Source organism: Lepisosteus platostomus, chromosome 26 (assembly GCF_059453375.1).
Source record: "Lepisosteus platostomus isolate fLepPlt1 chromosome 26, fLepPlt1.hap1, whole genome shotgun sequence".
NCBI classification, from domain to species: domain Eukaryota; kingdom Metazoa; phylum Chordata; class Actinopteri; order Semionotiformes; family Lepisosteidae; genus Lepisosteus; species Lepisosteus platostomus.
Window position 1 is genome coordinate 14,728,981 of NC_142636.1, and position 18,551 is coordinate 14,747,531.

The following is an 18,551-nucleotide window of genomic DNA, read 5'->3' on the forward strand; positions in this document are numbered from 1 at the left end:
CAGTTTAAACAGACTCACAAATATGATAAACAGGCACATTCATACGAAGTCTCAGCTAGTCCAAAGAATTTTTTATTAGAATCAAGAATAAATCACAATGTGACAGTTTCTTCCTTTCCATGGGAAAGTCTAAGGGTAGTGCTATGTCAACAATGTCTGCGAGTTTCCGGAAAGGAGGTGAGAAATGAACCATTTGGATAAAACAGGAAGAAAGGGAAGAGGGAACGAGAGGCCCAGGGACCCCAAAACCAACCAGCACCCCCAAAAAGACTGAGCAGACAAAACAGAGGAGTGGGGGAGGAACTGAGTGACTCAAGCAGAATGGAATAAAGGACCCCAGCTTCCAGACCAACAGACAACCTAGGAACCGTCCAGGGGCTCTGGGGGGCTTCAGTCAGGGGTTAAAGGTCACTGTGAGTCTGGGCTCATGAGGACAGTAACTGGCTCAGTTCAGTCCCTGAGACCCCAGTCCTTCAGGGGCTCTGGGGCTCTTCAGTCAGGGGTTAAAGGTCACGGTGAATCTGGGCTCATGAGGACAGGAACTGGCTCAGTTCAGCCCCTGAAACTACAAGAGCCTGTACTTCCATAGGACCAAGACTAGTGGACCTAAAAAGTAACTTTCTGGGGTCCCCCACTCCTTACCTATTGGGAAGTATAGTGAGGGCAAAACGTCTCTCTTTCCACCTTCCACCTGTTTTAAACTGTACAGTCTGGATTGTGAGTAAATGACAAAAACAGAAAACCAAGTAAATAAAAATATATACATATACATATGCATACAAGAGAGAAATGGTCAAGGACAGAGACTGCGACCTTTGAAAAAGACAAATCTTATTTTCCATGAAATAATGATTCGCTCCCCGTTAAGGAAAAAAAAAACACTTGTTAAAAAATTCTGTCAACAGCAACAAAAGACTCTGACCCCACCGAGCTGCTCTCCCAGTCCGCTCCAGGCCAGGACTGCAGACAGCCAGCGCCTTACCAGCTCTGCTGCTCCTGCTCAATAAACAATTAACCAATTAATGTCAAGCCCAGGAACTGCCCAGGAACAGACTGGAAAGGGTGGGGCTGTAACAGCCTTCGAGCAAGAACCTTTAAACCCCGAGAGATCAGCAGGCGTTCACTCCAGCTCCTGAACAACCTGAATCAGCTCTGTATCATCAGTTTAACAGCTTCACCGAAGGTTCTCGTATAAAATAATAACTACATTTAGGGCCTCCTGTAAGAACTGGAGATTCTATTTTTGTGGAAAAAATCTGCCATAGAAAAATTTCAGTTTCTTACTCCAACGCTCAAAGTAAAAAGTATAAACCAAAACGCCAAACCAAAACCCATCACATCTGTATCTGTCAGTTCATTTCTGTTCCGAGTGTGTTTAAAAGATAAAACCTTCAACGAAACAGGGGAAACCTCAAAGAGTTGGCCGTTCTTCACTCTCTTTTTATCCTGTGACCTTGAAAACCATTCTTAGAAAAAAAAAGTTTTTCTTTTTTCATCTTTAAGTCTTTCAGCTTAAACCGTAACAATGAAACATCTCGGAGGGAGACCGGCTAGGTCGAGCCCCAGCCAGCCCCCGACACCACGCCTCGCTCCAGAACTGGACCGAGGTCGAGGAGAATATTTTTTTCAAACAATTAATCCTCGAGCTTGAAAACAACCGTGTCTGGTCACAGCCCGAAAACGTAGAAACGAACGTATAAAACACACACAAAAAACGCCACAGAGGAACACACCGTCACGACGGTTTCCGCCACCTGCCCAGCGGAGCGAGACAGGGGGGAGACGTAGGCGGACAGAGGACAACACCGACACCTGCAGGGTCCGAGCGCCGGGCACTAATACTGACCCCGGGGCACCACAGGTCCGCAGGACGAGCGCGCGCTCAGGGAGGGGGCAGAGAGACGGAGCGAGGGGGAGAGTCCAGCCGCAGCCCGCAGTGCAGCGCTATAAAACCTGGAGCGGACCGCGCCGCTCCGCAAGGGGAGTGGCATCCCGACTCCACACAGCCAGCGACACCCATCCCTCCGGACTCTCCCGGCGGTGCACAGGGGCTCGGCTGAGGGGAGCCAAGGGTCCAGATCACACCGCGGAGGCCAGCCTGCTGGACGCAGGTGGACGCGGGTATTAGCGGGGCGTCTCCGACAGGGGTGGTGGCCGGGGCTCTGGGCGAACTGGACTCTGACCGCGGCCACAGCCGGCGGCCTTCGAACCCGCTCGGACCCCAGTCACACACGTTCCTGGCGAGACGGAGGGGTTGCCCTTTAAAAACCGGAGGGTTGACCTTTGGGCGCTCTTCTCCCGGCTCGCCCCGGCGTTCTGCACTGCCGCGCGGGACGTCTCCGCGGAGACGCGGCGCTAGTGCACGAAGTCCCCGTTGACGACGAACTCCACCGGGGCGCTGCGCATCAGCAGGATGGGGAAGGGGGCGTCCTGGGAGCCCTGCGGCGCGGCGGCCGGCGGGGGGGGCGGGGCGTGGGCGCCCTGGTGCTGCTGCAGCAGCTGGAAGGAGGCGAAGGCCTTGTCGCACTCGGTGCACTCGTACACCACCTCGCCCACGTGGCTCTCCTGGTGGCGCCGCAGGTAGGCGGCCTGGCTGAAGGTCTTCCAGCACATGTCGCACTGGAACACCCCGCCCGCGCCCGCGCCCCCGCCTGCGCCGCCCGCCTCGGCGTGCGTCCCCTCGTGCCGCGCCGGCTCGGGGTGCGGCCGCTCCCGGCTGTGGCGGCCCTGGTGCTGCAGGTAGGCCCTCATGCTGCTGAAGGTGTGCGGGCACGTGGCGCAGGTGTACTGGCGCTGGTGCACCTCCTGGTGCTTGCGCAGGTGCGCCGGCTTCAGGAAGCGCTTGCCGCACGCCGGGCACTGGAAGGGCCGCTTGGCCGAGTGGCAGCGCTGGTGCTCCCGCAGCTTCCGCGGGCAGGAGAAGCGCTTGGCGCAGACGGGGCACTCCAGGGAGGGGGGCTCCCCCCAGGGGCCGGTGGGAGGGCGGGGGCCGGGCTCGGGCTCCGGCGGCGGCCGGGGCGGGGCAGGGGGCGGGGGCGGGGGGCGATCCTGGCCGGCGGGCTGCCAGCGGGCGCAGCCGTGCTGCCTGAAGGCGTCGATGCCCGGGAAGCTGCCCCCGCACTCGGTGCACTCGTACTGCGCCTGCCCCACGTGGCTGCGCTGGTGCACCGTCAGGTTGCTCTTGCGCATGAAGCGCCGGCCGCAGGTGTGGCACTGGTAGGGCTTGGCCGCGGCGTGGGTGCCCAGGTGCTTGCTGAGCTGGGCGAAGGCGGCGAAGCTCCTGGGGCAGTAGGGGCACTGGTTCCCGCCCACTTCCTCCCCGCCGCCCGCCCCCGCGCCCTCCCTGGCGTGCCGCTTCATGTGGTTGGTGAAGTGGGTCAGGTAGGCGAAGGCCATGTGGCACCGGGTGCACTGGTAGGTCAGCGACTTCTGGAGCTGGTGGGACAGCTGGTGCTTCCTGAGATCGGACCCGCTGTGCTCCGCGGGCTGCCCGGGGTCCGGGGAGCCCTGGAGGCAGGCGGCGCACTGGCAGTCGGGGGCGGGCGGGGGCGGGGAGGGCGGCAGGGGGCCCGGCGCGGCGTGCGCCCGGCGGTGCAGGGCGCGGCTCAGCTTGCAGGAGAAGGTGAGGTCGCAGAGGTCGCAGGGGAAGTTGTCGCCCCGGTGGGTGGCCAGGTGCGCGGCCAGGCCGGAGGGGCCGCGGAAGCTCAGGGCGCAGCGGGGGCAGCGGTGCGGGCGGCCCTTGCCGTGGGTGCGCTTGTGCTTGCGCAGCGCGAAGAGCGAGACGAAGCCGCGGCCGCAGAGCAGGCACTGGAACTCCGTCCTGTGGCTGCGCTGGTGCTGCTGCAGGTGCGCCAGCTGGAAGAAGCAGCGGCCGCACTCGGCGCACTCGTGGGGCTTCTCGCCCAGGTGGCAGCGCTGGTGGTCCTCCAGGCTCTCCGAGGTGGTGAAGGTCTTGCCGCAGACGTGGCAGGGGAAGTACGGCGCCGAGTCCGAGTCCTCGTCGTCGTCCTCCTCCTCCTCTTCCTCCTCCTCCTCGTCCTCGGCCTTGCCCCCCTCCCCCTCGCTCTCAATCTCCACCTCCACGTCCACCTCCTCCTCCTCCTCCTCTCCCTGCGGCGGCGGCGGGGGCGGTGGCGGCGGCGGCGGCGGCTGGTCGCCGGGCAGGACGGGCACCAGCAGCGGCTCCAGCCTCTGGCCTTCCTCGTGCTTGAGGCGGCAGTGGCGCCGGTACGACTTCAAGGTCATGTAGATCCGGCCGCACTCCGGGCACCTGTACCGGTGCCCGCCCGCGCCGCGGTGCCGGGCCGTGCAGTGCTGGGCCAGCGCGGTGCTGCTGCCGAAGCGCAGCCCGCAGAGCCCGCAGGGGAAGGGCTTCTCCGGGTTGTGGAAGGCCTTGTGCCGCTCCAGGTCGGACGCGAAGCGGAAGGTCCTGGGACACGCGCCGCAGGCGTAGGGCAGCCGGACGCCGTGCAGCTTGCGGTGGCTCAGCAGGAGGCTCTGGCTAGCGAAGGTCTTCCCGCACTGGTCGCACGGGCGCCCCCGGCCGGCCCAGTCCTCGCGCCCGTGCTCCTCCAGGTGGGCGACGAGCAGCAGGCCGTCCGGAAAGCCCTGGCCGCACCGCGAGCACTGGAACTGGTCCGAGCCCCGCGGCGGGGGGGACGGGCGGCGCTCGGGGGTCTCCGCCGGCTCCGGAGGCTGGGGCGACTCCTTGCTGCCCGGCTTGCAGGAGAAGGCGGTCTGCAGCACCCCTGTGCCCGTGGCCCGCGACCGGCTGTTGATGACCAGCACCATGTCCTCCGAGGAGAAGCCGGCGCGGGGGTCGATTTCCGAGGGCGGCTCCGCCTTCACCGCGGCCGCCGCCGGCGGGGGGGCCCTGCACCTCTTCTGGTGCTTGTTCAGCAGGTCCCTGCGCAGGTAGGCCTTGTGGCACCGGGAGCAGGAGAAGGGCCACTCCCCGGAGTGCGTGCGGACGTGCATGCTCAGGGCGCCCTGGTTGCAGAAGCGCATGGCGCAGTGAGGGCACACGCAGGGCTTCTGCCCGAGCCCGGGGGCGGCCCTGGGGGGGCTGCCCTGCCCCAGCGGCGGAGGCCCCGCGGTCTGCGGGCTTTGATCGTATCCCTCGTCCGCCGGCTCCTGCTTGATGTGCACACGCGGCGGCGGCGCCGGCCCGGTTCTGCCGGGCCTCTGCGAGCCCAGGGGGTAGCTGTCCTCCCTGTGCAAGGACAGGAAGTGGTGCTGGAGCTGGGAGAAGAGCAGGAAGCGCTCGCCGCAGGTGGCGCAGGAAAACCCCTTCGTCTGCTGGGGGGACCCCGGGGGGGCCCCGGCGGGGGGCCTTGCGCGGCGGTCAGGCGACTTGGGCGGCACCGCGCAAGCCCCCTGGTGCTCCAGGAGCCGGTCCCAGGAGGCGAAGACCTCCCCGCAGCGGTCGCAGAGCGCGCCCTGGCCCGGCGAGGGCAGCACCTTGCACCTGAACAGGTGGCGCTTGAGGTAGTCCCGCCGCATGAAGTGCTGGCCGCAGCCGGCGCAGCCGAAGGGCTTCTCCCCCGTGTGCAGGCGGACGTGCGACTCCCTCTGCGACTTCGTCTTGAACCGCAGGCCGCAGTAGGAGCACCGGAAGGGCCGCAGGTCCGAGTAGTGGCGCTGGATCCTGATCAGGAGCTTGGTGGTCTCCCGGCAGGGCTTCTCCTCGGCCTCCTCCTGGACGTCCTGCGGGGGGTCCGTCTGGGTGCCGGAGGAGGAAGAGGAGAAGCTGCCCTTGCACTTGAGCTGGTGCGACTTGAGCGCCCGCAGCATGGTGAAGGTGTGGGAGCAGCGCAGGCAGCGGAAGGGCTTGTTGGCGGTGTGCAGCATGGCCACGTGCCGGGCCAGGCTGCTGCGGACACCGAACACCTTGTCGCAGTGGGCGCACCTGTGGGCCCCTTCGTCCTCCTGCCGCTCCCTCTCCGGGCCCTCGTCCCCGGGGCCGGCGCCCGGGTCGCCCAGGCTGAGCTTGACCACCCGGACCTGCGGCTGGAGCCTGCGGCCCCTGCAGCGACTGCGGTGGACCTTGAGGTGGTCGTAGCGGGAGAAGCAGCTGCCACAGCTCTCGCAGCGGTAGGGCTTGACGTCGGTGTGGGTCAGGATGTGCCGCCGGAGGTTCCTGGACCGGGAGAAGGCCTTGCCGCAGAACTTGCACCGGTACTTGCCCTCCCCTTCTCCTGCCTGCTCCGTCGGCTCGGGGGCGCCCCGGTCCCCCTCGCCACCCGCCGCCTCCCCCTCGGGCTCTCGCGCGGCGCCGGCGCCCCGCCCCCTCCGCGCCCTCCGCGCCCGGAAGACGCCGTCGCAGCGGGCCTCGTGCGAGCAGCACTGGTCCATGCGGGGGAAGGTCCGGCCGCAGTGCACGCAGGGAAAGGGCCTCACGCCCGTGTGGATGAGCACGTGCCTCCGGAGCTTGCTCCCCATGGAGAAGAACTTGGGGCAGTGGGGGCACTGGGCCATTCTCGCGGCCGGCTTCCCGCTGCCCGCTGGCTCCTCCTGCGGCGCCCACTGGGCCTCCAGGCCGCCGCAGGTCCTCTGGTGGGCGTCGCGGTTGTCCGTCCTGGCGAAGCCCTGCCCGCAGGCGTGGGGCTTGGGCGCGGCGAGGACGGAGGCGCCGCCGGCCTGCAGGAAGGAGCAGGCTCGCTCGTGGGCGCCCAGCCAGACCTTCCTGAAGCACTGGCCGCACTTGTAGCAGGGGAACACCTTCTTCTCCCGGTGGTTCTGGTGGTGCTTCTCTAGGCTGCCGGGCCGGGCGAAGGACATGGGGCAGTAGCTGCACCTGAACTTCTTCTCCCCCCCCCCCTCCTCCTCCTCCTCCTCCTCCTCCTCCTCCTCGGCTGCGCCGTCCTCGGAGATCGCCGGCACCGCCGCCGCGGTCGGCTCGGCGGGGAGCCCGGGGGCTCGGGGGCCTCTGCACTTGCTCTGGTGGACGTTGAGGTAATACACCCTGGCAAAGCGCCGCCCGCACCTGCTGCAGGCGTTGGCGTTGGCGTTGGCGTTGGCGTTGGCGTTGGCGTTGGCGTTGGCGTTGGCGTTGGCGTTGGCGTTGGCGGCGGAGGGCGGGGTCGGGGCCGCGCCGGGCTGCGGGCCGTCACAGGACCTCTCGTGGGCCGTGAGCCGGACCTTTTTGTAGCACCTCCCGCACTTGGAGCAGGGCCAGACCACGTTGTCCTTGTGGTTCAGATGGTGCTTGGTCAGGCTGCTGGGCCACATGAAGGACTTGGGGCAGTACCGGCACCTGAACTTCCGGTCTTCCTCCCTCCCCCGAGGCCCGGGATCAGGCGCGAAGGCCGGGCAGCGCCCCTGGTGGACGTCCCGGCTGTCCTTCTGGCTGAAGCAGCGCCCACACCCCCCGCAGGAGTAGGTGACCCCCCCGGCGGGCGGGGCGGCGCCGCCCGCCTCGGCCTGGGGCCCCTCGCACGACCGCTCGTGGGCCCCCAGCCAGAGCTTACTGTAGCACCTGCCGCACTTGGAGCAGGGAAAGATCACCTTGTCCCTGTGGTTCATGTGGTGCTTGTACAAGCTGCTGCCCCAGCTGAAGGTTTTGGGGCAGAACCTGCATTTGAACGGCTCGTCGGCCCCTCTCGCCTCCGGCTCGCCCCTGCAGGGGCCCGCCGGCGGGTCCGCGGGCGGACCGGGGCACTTGGGCCCGTGGGCCTTCAGGGCTTCCTGCCGGGCGAACCGCTGGCCGCAGCCATAGCAGCGGAAGGGCTTCTCCCCGGTGTGGATGCGCACGTGCCGGGCGAGCGTGCCGGAGGAGCTGTACAGCTTGCCGCAGTAGCGGCACCGGTGCTGCCCGGGGCACCTGCTCGCGTGGAAGTTGCGGTGGAGCTTCAGGGCCCGGAGGCTGCCGAAGACGCCGCCGCAGGTGGCGCAGGTGAACTCCGTCTGCCCCCGGTGGCCGTCCAGGTGCCGGTGGTACTGCTCCAGCCCGCCGAAGCTACGCTGGCAGACCTCGCACTCCAGCGGGCCCCGCCGCTGGTGGGCGCGGAGGTGCCGGCGCAGGAAGGAAGGGTACCTGAACTGCTGCGGGCACTCGGGGCACTGCAGCATCCCCTTCTGCGCGTGGGCCTGCCGGTGCTTGATCAGGTCGCCGACGGCGCCGAAGACCTTCTTGCAGACCAGGCAGCGGATCTTCTTCCTGTGCGTCAGGAGGTGGCGGCGGAGGTGGGCGCTCTGCACGAAGCTGTTGCCGCACTCCTGGCAGCGGTACGGCCGCTCTCCGGTGTGCGTGCGCTGGTGCGTCTTCAGCTGGTGCAGCTTGCGGAAGCTCTTCTGGCAGTAGCAGCAGGGGAACGGCTGGGGGCCCCCGGCGTCGGGCCCCTCCTCACCCCCCTGGCCGCCCCGGGGCCCGGCCTCTGGGGGGGCGCGGGGAGGGACGGGCGCCGCCGGCCCGGCCCTCGCCCCGGCCTTGCCGGCGAGCTGGTGCTTGTGCATGTGGCGGCTCCTGCCGGACGAGAAGGCGAAGGTGGCCGGGCAGTGGGGGCACGGGTGGCGGAGGTCCGCCTTGCCCCGCTCGCGCCAGCTCTGCAGCTCCTGCCGCCTCCGCGGGTCCGGCGGGTCCGGCGCGTCCTTGCGGGCCCGCCGCTGCTCCCGGCGGGTGAAGTCCTTGAGGCAGACCTGCCGCATGTGCCGGTTCCGGTTGGAGGTGTTGGAGAAGGTGCTGGAGCACAGGGCGCACTTGAACAGCCCGCCCTTCCGGCCGAGCCCCCGCTGGGCGAACGCCTTGAGGCACTGGTGCCGCATGTGGCGCAGGCGGTTGAAGGAGTACTTGAAGAGGCGGGGGCAGAGGACGCACTTGTACGGACCCCCCTCCGCGTTCTTCAGCCGGGCCATCAGGCGGGCCCGGTGGGCGGCGCTGCCGGCGCACTTCAGCTTCATGTGCGAGTACCTGTTGCAGGAGAACTTGAAGGTCTTGGGGCAGGTGAAGCACTTGAAGGGCCTCTCGTCGGCGTGGGCCCGGCTGTGCACCAGCAGCAGCGACTGCTTCCGGAAGGCCTTCCCGCACACTCCGCAGACGTGGGGGCCCGCGGTATGGGCCACGGCGGCGGCGGGGCCCGGCCGCTCCCCGGGCCCCCGCCGGAAGTCCACCAGCTTCACGTAGCACCTGGCCATCCAGGCGTGAGGGTGGCCGGGCGGGATCTTGGGAGGCGTTCGGATCCAGGTGAACCGGGGACCTTGTTCCTCGCCATCGGCGACCTCCGACTTCCCCGGCTTGCAGGTGCTCCACTTCCCCCCCAGCGCCGCGGACTTCATGTGCCGGTTCAGGCTGGAGCTCTGGGCGAAGTACCGCCCGCACTGCTTGCAGCGGTACGGGGTCACGCCGGTGTGCTTCCTCTCGTGCTTGTGCAGCTCGTACCGCCGCTGGAAGCGCAGGCTGCAGTGCCGGCACTTCATCCGGCCACCGCTGCCCCACGCGGGCGCCCCCGGCTGACCCCCGCCGCCGCCGCCGGAGAAGAGGAGGGCCCCGCTGCCCCGCCACTGCCCACAGAGGTGTGCCCGGGCGAGGCCCTCGCTGGTGAAGAACCTGCCGCAGGTCGTGCACGAGCACAGGCTCGGCGGGGGGCCGGCGTGGACGTGGTGGTGCTCGATGAGCCGGCTCAGGTCCGCCACCCTCTCGTGGCACTGGCCACAGCGGTAGACCATCCTCCCGCTCTCCGGCCGGGGGGACTTCTTCAGGACGACCACCGGGAACAGCAGCCTCTGCACCCGGCGAGGCGAAGCAAAACTCGCGGCTGCTTCCGGGGTCCCTCGGGGGCCGGCAGCTACCGGCGGCGGGTCAGCTGGGACACTTCCTGCCTCTCCCGCAGGAGGCCGACAAGCCTCCCCCTCCTCCTCAGCTCCGCGGTCTTCCACTCCTCCGTGATCATCCCGGATCACGGGGGAGCTCACTGCGATCCCTTCCTGCGCTGTTGAATCTCCCGACTCCCGCCTGGATCCCTCAGGGCATTCCAAAGACCGCGCCGCGCCGGGACCTCCGTCCTGTGCTCCGCTCCCCGCCCGCTCAGGATAAGAGGCGTCGTCCCTGGCGGGAGAGTCGCTGGCCGTCGATAAACCCCCTGCAAGCGAGGCGAGGCCGACATCTCCGTCCGCTCCCTCGTCCTGGCCACCGTTCCCGGTCGTCGCCTCTTCCTCGCCGGCGAGCTTGGCTCCTCCTTCGCGCGTCGCCGAGCTTCCTGGCCGCGCGGGGCTTGTTTCCATTCTGTGCTCCCCGGCGCCGTCGTGGGCGGAGCTATGGGATGGCGGAGTTTCCTTCCCAGTCGCCGCGGGGGGCCGGCACTGGGGCTCCAAGAACACCAGCACTGGAGGCTCTGGCTCGACGCCCAAGTGGCGAGGAGTCGGGCTCACAATTCGGTCTTCCTCTGCCAGGCCCCTGCTGCCGGGTTCCTGATCCATCACGACAAGTCTGGGTGGACCAGGATCACCCTTGGATGTAGAATCGTCCAGGTCTCTCCGGGCCGTCCCGGAATCCCCCTCTTCCCGCTGCCAAGGCTGACAAGCTTCCTCGGATAAGCAGCTAGGCTCTTCTCTCTCCAAATCTCCTACCCTCCCCTGCGGAGAATCCGGGCCGCCGTCTCTCTCCGGCTCGGGGAGGTCATTGCCCGGAACCCCGGCCGAGCAGTTGCTGACATCGGAATACTGCTCTGCCATGTCGGGAGCGTGCCGGCACGCTTCACCGTCGCCCCCTGCTGGCGGTTCCGGGCCAGTGCTCTCAGCCCCGGCAGGAGCAGCCTCCACAGGGCCGCAGCTGGAGTCGCTGTCTTGCGGACAGTCGGCACTGGGTTCAGCACCTGACTTCTGCGTTTGCTTAGGGTCTACCGGTCGCCGCCGAAGCCTCGGATCGTCGTCGTCGTCGTCGTCATCGTCGTCGGCATCCTCTCCGGAGAACGACCTCTTGTCCTCGCCCTCGGGGGGGCTGCTGATGTTGGAATACTGGTCCAGCGGGCTCCCGGCGCTGTCCAGGGCGCGGTGCGCCTTCGTCGGCACGCCCACACCCAAGGACGAGCTCCCCGGCCCGACGCCACCTCCGGTCCCGGCTCTCCCATCAGCCAGCGGGGAGGGCAACGGATCTCCTGCACAGGCGAGAGACTCCGCCGGGCCGTCTCCACCCTCCTCCTCCTCCGAGAGGGACACCTCCCTCCCGCGGCCCTTTTCGGGATCAGCGCCCTCCGCGGCCCCGATGTCCAGGAGGTCCGGCAAACTGTTTTGCGAAAGGCTAGAGGCGGCCTGCCAGAGCGGCGACAGTGCCCCCTCTCTCTCCCACGCACCCCACTCCTCCAGCGTCTTGTCCGTGTCCGGCTCAGAGCAGCTGCTGACATCCGAGTACTGATCCATGTTCCAGGAGGAGGCGCTGTTCGTGGTGCCCGCAGCCACTGCGGGCTGGGGATCTGTCGGAGAGGACAGTGGAGAGCCGCCGCCATGTCCCGCCGGGGAGGGTGGCCCCTGGGAAGACTGTGACACGCGCCAAGGCAGGGCCAGAGCCGCCCCGGTCTCTCCCAGGGGGGCAGCCCCCTCGTTCCTGCACCCCCCCTCCGGCAGGGGCTGGGAAAGCTCCGAGGAGTTCTCCAGGTCGGAGAGGCAGCAGGCGCCGAGCTCCTGGGCGATCAGGTTCTCGATGTGTCTGGTGAGGTCCTCGTCTGACCCCCCCCCCGCCGCCGCCGCCGCCACGCCCTCCCCCCCCAGAGGCTTGGGGCGCAACCTGACGTCACCCCCAGCGTGGTGCGCCATGCTCCTTCTCGGTGGGGAGGGGCGAGGGTTGGGATGTCCTGGGTGTCAAAGTCCTGAAACGCAACAGGATCACATGGTCAGTGCCGCCGCGGTCTCATGCCCAACACGGACACGCGCAGTCAAACAGCTTCAGCACCTCGCAGACCCGTTTATGGCTCTGTGACGGTCAGCTTCATTAAGGAGCAACGCGCAGGTGGTGGTGGCCCAGTGATTAGCTCGCAGTGCTGCCTTGGTTGCGGATCCTGGGGTGTCTGGAGTTTGTATGTTCCCCCCATGTTTGCACTGGTTTCCTCTGGGTGCTCCTATTTCCAAAGACATGCTGGTGGGTTACTTGTTTTCTGGGAAAACTGGCTCTGGTGCGTGTCTGTCTGCTCTGTGATGGACTGGTGTCCTGTCCAGGATGTGTGAGTGTGTGTGTCTGTGTCTGCTCTGTGATGGACTGATGTCCTGTCCAGGAGGTGTGAGTGTGTGTGTCTGTGTCTGCTCTGTGATGGACTGGTGTCCTGTCCAGGAGGTGTGAGTGTGTGTCTATGTCTGCTCTGTGATGGACTGGTGTCCTGTCCAGGAGGTGTGAGTGTGTGTGTCTATGTCTGCTCTGTGATGGACTGGTGTCCTGTCCAGGATGCGTGAGTGTGTGTGTCTATGTCTGCTCTGTGATGGACTGGTGTCCTGTCCAGGATGTGTGAGTGTGTGTGTCTATGTCTGCTCTGTGATGGACTGGTGTCCTGTCCAGGAGGTGTGTGTGTGTCTATGTCTGCTCTGTGATGGACTGGTGTCCTGTCCAGGAGGTGTGAGTGTGTGCGTCCTGTGATGGGTGTTGGGAACAAGCTGCCCGGCCACGTGGCATAAGCCGATAATCCAGCTGGATGAGATCCTGGCATCCATGGCCAAGTGAACCGAGGGGGTCACTGACGAGGTGCGGGGGGGCACTCCAGGGCTCTCGTCATCACGCTGCCAGGCGTGACCAGGCCCTCGGACCCCCACCCGCCCCCCAGAAGAAAGGAGCCAGCGGTCTGAAGATTCTGGGGGTCCTATCACCCCCTTGCCTTCAGTCTCGACTGCGGGGAGAATCCTGGGGTCCCCAGGTCTGCAGACAGCAGAATGACTGCGTGGGGAACAGGTCGGGCCTGTTCTTTGTCCCGTCCAGGCCCGGTGCCCGTTTGTCCCGCTGTCTCCAGAGAATCCGGACGGATACCTCCCGCTGTGTGACACCCGGCTATCCCCGGCTCTACTGTAACACTAGACTGGGGGGGTAAGACTGTTACTCACTGTCAGAATCTCCTTCCACAGGAAACAGGAGTCGGGGCGATCTGAAGACGCCTTACCACACAATCGTCATTCACGAATTAATACCTCCTTCCCGCCATCTGTACCGCCGGGGACAGCAGACCGCGCGGCGACAGAGACAGAGGCTCGCGCTCGTGGTTAACCACAGGGCTGCGCAGTTTCCATTCGACAAGCGCAGAGTTTTTTCTCAAGTCTAGATTGGCACTCTGAAACGGGCAAACTGCTGAACTGTTCATTTCCGGCTGCATGTGCTGCACTGGGGTGCCACAGGGCCCAGGGGTTCAGCTCCGAATCTGGGGTGCTACAGTGTCTGAGACAATTGGCCCTGGTGTGTGTGTCTGCTCTGCAGCAGCCTGCATCCCGGCCAGGGCGTACCACACCCACACCCACTGCTGGACGGCAAGGCCTGCAGCTCCCCCGCGACCCTGAACTGGATAAAGTGAAGGAATAAGACAGTGAAGGATGGACGGAGGGATGGATGGATATCCTGGACTGGAGCAGGAGGAAGGGCAGTCCTGTTCCAGGGTCACGCTCACCTGTCAGAGCCACGCCCCCATTCAATACCCCCCACTGAGCCACACCCCCTCCAACGTGTACCTAACCACTGAGACACGCCCACTTCTGTCATGTGTACTTAACCACTGAGACACGCCCACTTCTGTCATGTGTACTTAACCACTGAGACACGCCCACTTCTGTCATGTGCACTTGACCGTGGAGCCACGCCCCCCTCCCGCATGAGTCCTTAACCGCTGAGCCACGCCCCCTTCCGACATGTGTACTTAACCACTGAGCCACGCCCCCTTCCAACATGTGTACTTAACCACTGAGCCACACCCACTTCTGTCATGTGTCATGTGAGCCACGCCCCCTTCCAACATGTTATGCACAGACCCACTGAACTTGCCCCCTTTTTACACTTCACAGTCCACGCACCCCAGTACCCCAAGCAGCTCAAGGACCAGGGCGCTGGTGACGCTCGACACAGCATTCCTGGGGGACTCTCTGGCACACCACCTCTTGAAAACGTCCTGGTACCCACCTGGAGTGGCGCAGATGTCCGGTCCTCGAGACTCCAGACAGCTGACGGCAAGGAGAGCTGGTCCAGGGAAGAGTCTGCCAAACAGCACAAAGAAAGGGGCTTCAGTGAGCTTCTATGGGTGGAGACAACAGTGTAATCATTCACTTCAGCTCGACCCGGCAGCACTATTCTCCACAGCTCACAGTGCACTCAGCCATACACACTGAGGCAGAGTGATCCACTGGTTAAGATGCTCTAGTCTTGTTAGACCAGGAGGACAGCCGGTCCAGTGGTTCAGGTCCAGTCCTGTTACACCAGGAGGACAGCTGGTCCAGTGGTTCAGGTGCAGTCTTGTTAGACCAGGAGAACAGCCAGTCCAGTGGTTCAGGTCCAGTCCTGTTACACAGGGAGGACAGCTGGTCCAGTGGTTCAGGTCCAGTCCTATTACACTGGGAGGACAGCAGGTCTAGTGGTTCAGGTCCAGTCTTGTTAGACCAGGAGGACAGCCAGTCCAGTGGTTCAGGTCCAGTCCTGTTACACCAGGATGACAGCTGGTCCAGTCTTATTAGACCATGCTTTGACTGACTGACTGACTGACTGACCCTCCAGGACCAGGATGACAGCTGTTTGAATCTTGAGTCCTGGAGAACCAGCAAGTGTGCCTGCAGGACTGTCCAGTCCCAGTGCAGAAGACTAGACAGACACGGTGTCCAACAGCTATAGTTTTACTGTTTTTCACGTCTTCATTTTTTTACACAAGAATTATTGAAGGGAGACTTATTTAGCCAAAACCAACTTTCAGCAACACTGCATCATGACCGATAAACACATTAATGTCCACTATATCGAGATATTTTTGAAATGTAAAAAGTTCCATTGAAAAATCCTAACTAAATAGATAACAATTAATTTCATTGTTATCATAACTACCAAAATCGACACCATTTTTGTTATCTAGTCCTAAAAAGGGCCTGCAGTGTAAAATCCAGAGCAAATCAAGGATTGGAGAATAAAATAAATGTATACGGAAGATGTCCAACACATACAAACTAATCAGCACAGTGATTTGTAATAATTTCCAGAAACCTTGCATTGCTCTGCGGGAAAGAGCCGATACCGGGAAACCGTGCTGCACACTTGGAAGCGGTTGAGCATGAGCAGAACTGCAGCTGAAGAAAAATAAAAACGAATCGTATTTTTCCAAACAAGTCGGGACGCCGCGCCGACTCCGCCCTGCGGGTTCTGCGAGACCGGGAACCCGACGGGACGGGAGAACCGAGCCCGTCCGCACCAGACACGAGTGCAGGCGGGCAGAGAGAGAGAGAGAGAGAGGCAGACAGAAACTGCCCACGCCGACTGTAACGAAAAATAATAATTTTGTGATTGATTGCGCTCTGGGTGGAGGAAGCCCTCGGGTTCGGTCCGGTACGGCTCGGAAGCGAAACGGACCCGACGGCCATTCGCACAGAAACGGGGGGGGGGTTTCACAAATGTCTCCCTCTTCCTCTGCCAGCGCAAAATCACACTTCCGTTAGTCCTCGGCGTGCTCCGCAGCCAGACACGGCGCCTTGCCTGGCGACTGCCGCTTCTGCAGCCCACCCGTCAGGAGGGCTGAAATGCAGGAGCACATTCCTGAGAGCGCTTACTCACCGTGCCTGCCCGCCCCGAATCGGTACCACTGTGCCCGCTTGCAGACACAGGCGCTACCCCTTCTCCTCCGACATCCTCTCCCTTCCCCTCCTCGAATGGCGATTCCGACTTCCCACAGTGGAAAAGAAAAAAATAAAGCAACCTCTCGCCCTTTTTCCCCTCCCCTCTCTCTCTCTCTCTTTTTGCCTTGCTTTCTTTCTCTTCCTTTTTCCACGCTCGGCGGCGCGACTGCACGAACAATGTGGCGCGCAGCACCACCCCCCCCTCCTCCTCCTCCTTCTTCGGCAGCCCCGAGCAAAGAAAATATATTCGATCAGAAAAACCACCGGCGCGCGTTGATGACGTCACCCGCCGGGGGCGCCAGCAGGGGGGAGCAGTTGGCACCGGAAAGGGGCCGGGGCTCAGCGTGCAGGAGCAGCAGCACAGGTCTGTAGCTCAGGCATGTGTGACCCCTCCCCCCACCCTACTATGTCGTACAGCGGCAGGGCACGGATGGCGCCAGAGAGAGAGAGAGAAACAAGAGAGGGAAAGATCGGCCAGTTTGCACGGTGCAGGCAGCCATTACAGACACAAGCCAGGCTTCTGCACTGCAGCCAGGGTACAGCAAAGGTTACTTTGGCTTGGATTTCTCCTCAGACACCCACTCAGAGCCTGCGAGAGCCCCATTAACACAAAGTACCTCCCTGGTGCGGAGTTGTCAGTAGCCTGGGGCGTGGGGTTGTGTAGTCCAGGCTCCTCCGGAGTTAATCTCTCCCTTCTGTGCCTGGTTTTACCACAGATCACAACCACAAGAGGGACCTGCAGCTGTAAGGTAATGTTTGTCTCAAAGGACCCCCAAGCGCTTCACAGGTAAGGAGGGGGTTCGATTTCTCCCCAAATGCAGGTACTCTCCCCTCCTCCCTGCTGGGGTGACCTGCCCGGTTCTGACCACACTTGAGTCGCCCCGGGCGGCCAGGACTGGCGTAGACCGGGAGGTGTGTCACACTCTGGGCGGGACAAGAGACCCTTCCCGGGACACAGGACACGAGCCGGGGAATCCCAGCTCGTCCAGGAGTGGCAGGAGTGGATGGAGGAGAGGAGGGACCTGGGGAGAGGGGGGTTCCCCAGGTGTCCTCTCCTGGCGCTGGAGAGATCCCAGCCCTGCAGGTCTTCCATCTAGATGACCAGTAGGGCTTCCGTCTCAAAGGGCAGTGAGGGACAATGTCAGGGGCATGACTCTGCATGACTGGCTGCTGCAAACCACTGGGTCTTATCAGAGGAGGTCTGAAGAACAGGCAGGAGGAGAGAGGTTCCTGTTCATCTTTTTCTTGGGCTCCTGGCAGAGAAGGCCATCAGAGGAAAGACCACAAGGAAATGGAAATTGTGTACAAGTAGGTAGGCATCGGTCTGCACACACTATGTATGTGATAGAGGAAGAGACCATACTGGGATTGAAAATCTAGTCTGTTCCTAAATAAAAGGCACTGGGAGATCCCGAGGAATGGGAATGTCCTTGGATGAGTGCAACCTCTCTCCTTGAGGCTCTCCAAGCGCCTTTGCATCTACGAGTCTGAACCGACTCCTTGCTTTCCCTCAACAACGCAGAGCCATTTATCAGCGCTCTTTATTCTGCTGATTGGCTAAATGCATCACCCAGGGGATCGCGTGACCACAGAACTCCAAATGGTCTTCAGCTGTCGAGGATTGGTGTTGCAAATTACTCCCTTAATGGGTCGATAACCTACAAGTGTTCCTTATCTTAAGGAATGGGCGAATTAGGGAAACCAGGAAGACCTACTGGATTCGGGGTGGTCCAGCATCAGAACTGGAGACCTCTGTGTGACAGGGCTAAATATTACCCTAAGACAACTGAGAACCACCAGCTGTTCGGATCCATGTGTGAAGTCTCGACTGCACTTCCTGCGGCTCAGCAGTCCTGTTCGAACACCAGAGGCACTGGTGGTACTCTCCTGATCCAGACAGACGACAGAGTGACATCTCCTGATACAGAAGAGAGACAGAGTGACACATACTGGTCTACTAACACAGATTTCTGCAAAGCGAGGAATCCCAGTTTTCCTTAGAGGCTTCCCATCTTCCCAGGGCGGTGCGATGGCTCTGTGGCTCAGGATCTGCGGCTGTGGCTGGAAGGTTGCTGGTTCGTAATCCCACACCCAGCAGAGGAATCCTACTCCGTTGGGCCCCTGAGCAAGGCCCTTAACCCCAGCTGCTCCAGGGGTGCTGTACAATGGCTGACCCTGCGCTCTGACCCCAAGTTTCTCTCCCTCTCTGTGTGTCTCATGGGGAGTAAGCTGGGGTATATGAAAAGACACATTCCTACTACAAGAAATTGTATTTGGACAATAAAGTGATCTTATCTTAAATAGGTCCAGCTATGACATTCTGGAAATGGATCAAATTCAGCTTCTAGGAGGTATAACTCTGGGATTGGTTTACATTTTTGGGCTTCATGGAATTGCCCTACGCTGAGGAGGTTGTTAAAGGGGCTGGTTAGGAGGGGACCTGGTGCAAACCTGTAAAATCCTGGAAAGTTACTGACCAAGTCAACCCAGTGGGCTTCTGAGCTCCAGCCTTGAAACAAGGGCGCAGGTGGAAGTGTGGGTTGTGTACCAGCAGCTGGGTTAACCCTCCTTTATTCCAGCGTAACTGTCGGGACTATCCTAGTTCCAAGCCTGCAGCTCCTCCGGGTATTCATCCAGGCCAGGCAGTCTCCGGACGGATTCAGCTGGAAAACCTCTCCTGAGAGACAGAAGCACCCAAGGAGACATCCTGGTCTTTCGAACCTGAGGAGACCACCGATTGGCCAAGAAGGAGTCATTGCCCCATGGGGGGTAATGGGGCAGCACAG

General features: G+C 62.8%; 1 protein-coding gene across 1 annotated transcript; it reads right to left on the reverse strand.

The window, feature by feature from the left end:
- Window positions 1-54: 54 nt before the first annotated feature.
- On the reverse strand, window positions 55-16,113 carry znf1035 (zinc finger protein 1035). Its single transcript, XM_088621181.1, has 3 exons — window positions 15,704-16,113; window positions 14,075-14,148; window positions 55-11,798 (listed from the first exon to the last, which is right to left on the reverse strand). The coding sequence occupies exon 3, from the start codon at window positions 11,743-11,745 to the stop codon at window positions 2,356-2,358; it is 9,390 nt and encodes a 3,129-aa protein (XP_088477307.1). The 5' UTR covers window positions 11,746-11,798; window positions 14,075-14,148; window positions 15,704-16,113; the 3' UTR covers window positions 55-2,355.
- Window positions 16,114-18,551: the final 2,438 nt, after the last annotated feature.

Excerpts from the sequence above, each read along its gene's own strand:
- znf1035 (XM_088621181.1), bottom strand. The coding sequence starts at position 11,745 with ATGGCGCACCACGCTGGGGGTGACGTCAGGTTGCGCCCCAAGCCTCTG.